The following is a 7,749-nucleotide window of genomic DNA, read 5'->3' on the forward strand; positions in this document are numbered from 1 at the left end:
GCAAATATATTTGGAAAATTACATCTTTTTATGGTAACACCTTAAGTCATTTTTTTTTACGTACGGTCGTTTTATGTAGTATTAGAAAACAATTTGCTGTGCCGCCTTTTTTACATTTCATACCATTTGAATTGTAACCGTACCAAAGGCTAAATTAGATGATAATGGGGATCATATTACGCGACGCAACATTTGTTAACAATACAACTAACGTTAGGAATAAGGATCAGTGTCAGCGATAGACATATCCAATGACTATGTTAAATTAACATTAAAAAATAGTGTGTTTAAGGCATTTTGGAAAAAAAATTATATGTAATTAAGGCCCATTTTAAAAATAATTCAACAGGGACTATAACTTTCATTGGCTATTTTTAAGCCGGCCTTGATAGGGATAAAGATAGATTCGTAACTACGTATGTAATCATTTGTATAATAATCTACGTAGACATTCATTTTTATATCATAATTATGTATAACTACTTTGTAATCAATGAAAGTCTTTTTAAGTGTGAAAACAAGACAAAAAGATAGAGAAATCTAAGAAAAACTAATCCACCTAATCGGATTAAGAGTCATAATTAAGAGTCGTTCAATGTTAGCTTCAAGATACTCATTCAAAAGCTTGGACGTTCGTTTCCATAAGAAGTAGTAGTATCGCGCCCTTTTCCTCAATCATAAGAGCTAGTCAATCCTTGATGGCAAATTCAAGGAGAGCACCAGAATCTTAGAGTATAATACTATGTTTGCAAGGAGAGAGCACCAGAATCTTACATGCTACTCTGCAACCGGGACGTAATATTTCAAGGCTTGCTCGGGTTATGGTTTAGAGGACTCTATCTCTAGTTCTTTTCGTTTACTATATTCGGATACTTTGGTTCGTGTACCGGGATTGTTCACCCGGGAGATCGTTGTCGTTGTGGCACCTACTCTTTATGTAATCTCTAAAGTTTGATATATATAATACCAGAAATTTTATTAAAAAAAACAAAAAAAAAACCGGGACGTAATATACTCTGTTAGCTTTCATGTTTCTACCTTCGCTAGAATGTCACTGTTAGGCGCTTATCCTATGCTCTCTTCATATTTTGATTTTTGCTCCTATTTTTGTCAACTTGTAATATATATTTCGATCAAAATTTCTAGAATGTCATATTTGATCTTCTTAAAATGAAAAGTTATCAGTTCAGATTTAGAGACACATTTTTTTTTATTAGTCACCAACATACAATTGAGAAATGTACGTAACAATACAAGAAACTCTAAGAATTTGGGAAAGAATACGATAAGTAAGACCGCGCGGTGATTTCAAATGACAATTATACCATTTGCTGGGTCTTTCTCAACCCACAATCTATGTAAATGTATAAATCGATCGATAAACTAGATACCTTTTCTATGTACCGTATACAGTATACACATATGTACAATCACAAAAGAAAACTTATGAATAAATTGAATATACATATATACACGCAAGTATATAGATCATCGACGTGTTATCATTTTGTTTTGCAAAGTAATGAAATTAAATTCAAGTATATGTAAAACTCATCTTTAAATCACATGAGAGTTTCAAATGGTTTTTTTGTTTTTTTGTTTTTTTCGTAAACCGAGAGTTTCAAATGTTATAACTACAAAGTAGTACAATAAAATAGTAAGCATGTAGTTTCTTACTTGACCGTAAGAATTTGTGTCCGTGTGTAATAATCAAACAAAAACACTTGATAACACTTGTCAATAGTTGTTAATTTGGCATCATTAGAGACTTTTCCAATATTAGAATACGATCCGAGTTGTGTGCTCGTTCAAAGAATCGAAATCTCAAGGACCAAAGAGAGAGAGATATCCAAAAATAGTAATTTCTCGAAAAGAGAATTAGTGATGCAGCGTGAAAAAAGGCAACGATTCCGTGCAAATCAAGGTACCTTCACCAGCATAAATACTTAATCACGACATAACCAAAAACTCGTCAATTGCAAGAGAACATAGTTTCTTCTTGCTTTTGAGGAAAAAAAAATATAATTAAAAATATTTTTTATATAGGAAAGGGTTAATTTATTTTAATAAAAAAATAAAAAGAAGCAGAAAAGAGATAATGCAGGGTGGTAGGCTTTTGACGGTGTTGGTGTGCCTCGCCTCCACGGTGGCGATGGTGAGCGCCGGTGACCCTTACTTCTACTACACGTGGAACGTGACATACGGAACCGCCGCGCCTCTCGGAATTCCTCAACAGGTGATTCTCATTAACGGACAGTTCCCTGGTCCTAACCTAAACTCCACCTCCAACAACAATGTTGTCATCAACGTCTTCAACAACCTTGACGAGCCTTTCCTCTTGACCTGGTTCGTAACCAAACTGTTTTGTTCCTTCAAAGTTGTTTTCAAAAACATATTTGTAGATTTGTTTTTTGCATTCGACTTGGTTACATTTTTACATTACGTATAATTATATCTTCCGATACTTGGTCGTCCTGACAATGGTTATTGGGTGACGTGGCAGGAGTGGACTTCAGCACAGGAAGAACTCGTGGCAAGATGGTGTGAGTGGGACCTCATGCCCAATCCCAGCAGGCACCAACTACACTTACCATTTCCAGCCTAAGGACCAGATCGGTAGTTACTTCTACTACCCATCCACATCTCTCCACCGTTTCGCCGGTGGTTTCGGTGGCCTTCGTGTCAACAGCCGTCTCCTCATCCCGGTCCCTTACGCTGATCCCGAAGAAGACAACACCATCCTCATCAATGACTGGTTTACCAAGAGCCACACCGCTCTCAAGAACTTCTTGGACAGTGGTCGTACTCTCGGATCCCCAGACGGTGTTCTCATCAACGGGAAATCCGGTAAAGTTGGCCACAAGAACGAGCCACTTTTCACCATGAATCCAGGAAAGACTTACAAGTTTAGGATCTGCAATGTTGGATTCAAATCCACTCTTAACTTCAGGATCCAAGGACACAAGATGAAGCTTGTTGAGATGGAAGGCTCTCACGTTCTCCAGAACGACTACGACTCTCTTGACGTCCACGTCGGACAGTGCTTTGCCGTGCTAGTGACTGCTGACCAAGTGGCCAAGAACTACTACATGGTTGCATCCACTAGGTTCCTCAAGAAGGAAGTGAGCACTGTTGGTGTGTTGAGCTACGAAGGAAGCAACGTTGAGCCCTCAACCGAGCTCCCCAAGGCTCCCGTCGGCTGGGCTTGGTCTCTCAACCAGTTCAGATCCTTCAGATGGAACTTAACCGCCAGTGCTGCCAGACCTAACCCACAAGGATCCTACCATTACGGAAAGATCAACATCACCCGTACCATCAAGCTCGCCAACACCAAGAATGTGGTGAACGGAAAGGTCAGGTTTGGGTTCAACGGTGTATCACACGTTGACACCGAGACTCCTTTGAAGCTTGTCGAGTACTTCGGATTTGCCGACAAGGTTTTCAAATACAACGTCATCAAGGACGAACCCGCAGCCAAGATCACAACACTAACCGTCGAGCCCAATGTCCTCAACATCACTTTCCGTACCTTTGTCGAAATCGTTTTCGAGAACCACGAGAAAAGCATGCAATCCTTCCATTTGGACGGTCACTCTTTCTTCGCTGTCGCGTAAGCCCCGCCCCATTCACAACCCCTAGCTTCTCATTCCTATAACACTTCTAACATTATGTTTTGTTTGCAGCTCTGAGCCAGGAAGATGGACACCAGAGAAGAGAAATAACTACAACTTGTTGGATGCTGTTAGCAGACACACCGTGCAAGTGTACCCCAAATCCTGGTCAGCCATCCTCTTGACATTCGACAACGCCGGTATGTGGAACATCAGATCAGAGAACTGGGAGAGAAGGTACTTGGGCGAGCAAATGTACGTCAGTGTTCTCTCACCTGAAAAATCACTAAGAGACGAGTACAACATCCCTCTCAACACCAACCTTTGCGGCATCGTCAAGGGCTTGCCATTACCTGCACCCTACACTATTTAAAATTCTCACTTCGACAAAGTTTTTTTATTTATATGTAAAATTCTACTTTCCAAAGTGAGTGTATTACGTCACTAATTAACCCTTTCCTAATTCATTAAACATACTATATACTATCATTTAACTACAAAACCAAACTCTTATATTTCCCTTTATAGTAAAACGAAATCAACTTCACTACGTAATATAATTACCGAAACTTCTTTATATACAACACAAGAAACTCTCTGAATAAAAGTCCATCTAGTTTCCTCGGTCATACCGATGAGTAAAAGTGATCGGTAAGAGATTATCAAATTTTGGTTACATGCATAACAGATTAACTTCACAGCTTTTCATGATGTTTATTGGAAAGCAGAGGATTAATCCAAGTTTCTAATTATCACAATCAGATTCGCGAAACCTAGCAAACATGGAACGGGAAATTATTAAAAACAAAAAGTTGAGAGAAAAAAAAAACCATAAATCACATGGAAGGTTAAAAATCCACCGCAAGCAAGCGTGATGCATCCTAGTGTTCAAAGTTCAAACCTCGTCTGAGCTGAGAGCAAAACAGGTTGACGCTTGAAGTCAAAGTCAAACTAATAAAAAGGCAAGAGAGATACAGACGGTGAAAATAAAGTTCACGCGCGCGTGTGTTTGTGACGATGCGATTCGAAGAAGTTAATTGTTTTTATCCTTCAATATATTGTAATTATTACAACAATTTTTTTTTCAACCTTTTCCGATACAACATAATACTAATAACATGCTACTATTGTTTTTCAAACAAAAAATATATTAAAGTATGTTATATAGCAAATGATTTTTTTTTGTAAAGTAGTTTATTTCTTGCATGTATGTACTTTAAAAAAAAAAAAAAAATTTGAATTTGTCATCGATCGTACTAATACACTCGTTTATATAATATCGACATCTTTAAATCATACTATGTGAAGTTAAAAGTTTTCCCTTATTGCCAGTTTTATTTTATAGCACCAGGTATAATTTTACAAATAAACATTCCATGAAATTAATACATCCAAATTTACAGTAACCCTAAGTATATACACGGAAGAGTCGAACTCTCGGGTGAAAAGAAACGGTCGCAGGCTCGCAGGTGGAAAGACAGCTAGGTTAAGGCGCTTCCGTAGACCGTAGTGTTGCCACTGCCCACTGCCCACTCCATCTATATGTACAGCTCGTTGAGCAGAACTTAACTAGTCTTTTTTTTTTTTGTTTGGTGGCAACAATTTTACAAATAGTAACTAATTCTAGAGGAAATACAAAAACAAAATTGGCTGGACAATACATATGTCTTTATGATAAGCACGTGTCGAGCAGATAAGACATAGATATATACAAAGTGTGATGCAACCCTTTCACCATGAGGAAAAAATATCACTAATTACCATTGAAAAAAATTAATCAATCATTGAGATCTTGTTCTTCCAGAAACTAGTCTGGACTTAAATTTAACAATATAAGATCCATCTAAGATAATCTTAACGAAACAGAAATATTAGTCCAAATCTATTTGTAAGTATTACATGAGTTCGACAAACCTTTTATTGATATATTTAATTTTGGTTTAAACATGTACTTTTCAAGAAAAACAAAATGAATAGACCGTACTTACCTCGATCTGCATTCTTCCGTAGCTTGAGTTCGATCGTGTCATCTTCACCACATAAAACCTCTCTATATGCGCGACACAAAGTAACGTGTAGCCAAGGACAACTTGCCGATCATGTTACTTTTTCTTCTTTTTGGCTATATTATCCATTCTAATTTCTTCCTGATCTTTTTCAAGAACTAAAGAATTTGAAACTAAAGTTTTCTTCATAGAGTATATATATAAAAAAGAAAGATCATTTTAAATCGGCAAGTCATCCTTGGCTGCACACTACTTTCGTCACATACGCGTTTCACTGTACGCACTTGTATTTATGAAAACCACATACACCAAAAAATGTATATGTGAAAAAACCATATATATATATATATATATATATTTGTTTTTTTTTCTACTTGAAGGTAAGAGTAGAGATGGAAGAGAAGATGTATACATATGTGTTTGTGTTGCTTATGAATACTAGAGGTCTCACTCTCCCTGGCTTTATATAGAAGACGGTGCCAGAGATAAGAGAGTTGAGAGGGAATAAAATAATTAAATCGAAAAGAGAGAAAGATTTTGAGCTGCATTATATTCATTTATGCCCCCAAGAAGGTAGATATGCAAAATCCTTAAAATTTTCATAAGAAAATAAAAAACCAATTGTAATTAATAATATACACTGTAATAAAATAAAATAAAATATAGATTCGCGAAAAGAAAAAATGAATTTAAGTAAAGAGATAAGGCTTCTCTCCATGCTTCTCCATCCTCATAATCATAATATTTAGTTTTCTTAAGCTGCAAAGGCTTTACAGCTTTAACAGATGCCATTAAGAGATATGGGCGGCCCTCGTATTCACAAAATACGTATTCATATACATACACACATACATCTTCATATACACATAAACATGTACCATTTCCATTAGATATGTAAATTGCTACTAATAATGTATATCAAGAATCGTTATGATATTATTGTTTCCAGCTTGAATTATTGTGTTTAAACGTACTTTAGGAAAAAAGTCTCTAAAAATAGCTGCTTTCTAAAATGAATTAATACTAGCCTCTGAAAAAGGTTTTTGATTAACCTAGGTAAAATAGATTCTCTCTTTGCCCAAAGACAAGTTAAAAACTTGAATAATATTAAAACAAAGAGGGACGTGGTTTGAGGAAGAAGACCCACTTGCACACAAAATCGACCTGGTTTTGGTAAGTTGATAGGAACCATAAGTTTCTAATTTTAGTACTTTACTAAGAAAATAACCCTCGAGCTAGAGAAAAAGAAAATGTATAGAGAGAGAGAAGATAGAAAGCGATTCTACTAGTAAAACACAATTTTAGAAAGAAGAGAGGAGGAATCTTAACATTTACGTGTACCCCTAGTTACCCCGACAGGTACTCGAAAGGGCACTATTTAATAAACATTTCTACTCTTAGTTTTATTTATAAAACAAGTAACAGAGACCTTAAGTTCTATATATACCCATATATTTCTATATATACTTTTTTTTTCTTGACAAAGAAATACATATACACACACACAAAAATGAGAACGTGGAATCTCAAAGTTATCGAAAAGATCAAAAAGGACCTGCTCGAGTAGGTCACTTGTGTGGCCGTACATTTTTTATATTCATTATTTTACATATTGATTTATATCAATATGTCATATGTTAGGAAGTGAGAAAGAAAACAATATATCAAGTAAGAAAAGGCCATAATGAGATTTATGAGAAGAAACTAAAACGAATAAAAGATGAAGCAAATTTGCTATTCCACATTGTTCCTGTGTTTTTTTTTTGTTCACCAAACGTTTTGTAGTGATTTCACGTAAATAAATTTCGGATACTTGGGGAAAACAAGAAGTAAATGGGTACAATGTGATGTCAGTTGGTGGAGTGGCAGATCGATGGGATTTTCACTTACTCTTTAGGCTCAAACCCCTATGTGTATATGCCTCACGCTCATGTGCTTCCCTCCTCTATTATATAATATATTTTTAACTTTTTTTCTTTCATGTTGAAATCAAACTTTTTATTGGAAAAACCAAATTGAAGGATTCCCTTGACGTCTTTGTGTTTGTGCATATATATATATATATATATATATATATATATATATATATATATATATATATATATATTAGTTACGTTGTCTATAGCAAAGAA

The 7,749-nt window shown here is 35.7% G+C and overlaps 1 protein-coding gene across 1 annotated transcript; it reads left to right on the forward strand.

Annotated features, from left to right (window-relative positions):
• Positions 1–2,008: 2,008 nt before the first annotated feature.
• Positions 2,009–4,100, forward strand: LOC17892942 (L-ascorbate oxidase homolog). The gene is made up of 3 exons (XM_006299911.2): positions 2,009–2,346; positions 2,504–3,610; positions 3,684–4,100. The coding sequence occupies exons 1-3, from the start codon at positions 2,099–2,101 to the stop codon at positions 3,982–3,984; spliced, it is 1,656 nt and encodes a 551-aa protein (XP_006299973.1). The 5' UTR covers positions 2,009–2,098; the 3' UTR covers positions 3,985–4,100.
• The last annotated feature ends 3,649 nt before the right edge of the window (positions 4,101–7,749 follow it).

This window comes from Capsella rubella, unplaced genomic scaffold (assembly GCF_000375325.1).
Source record: "Capsella rubella cultivar Monte Gargano unplaced genomic scaffold, Caprub1_0 scaffold_3, whole genome shotgun sequence".
Lineage (NCBI taxonomy): Eukaryota > Viridiplantae > Streptophyta > Magnoliopsida > Brassicales > Brassicaceae > Capsella > Capsella rubella.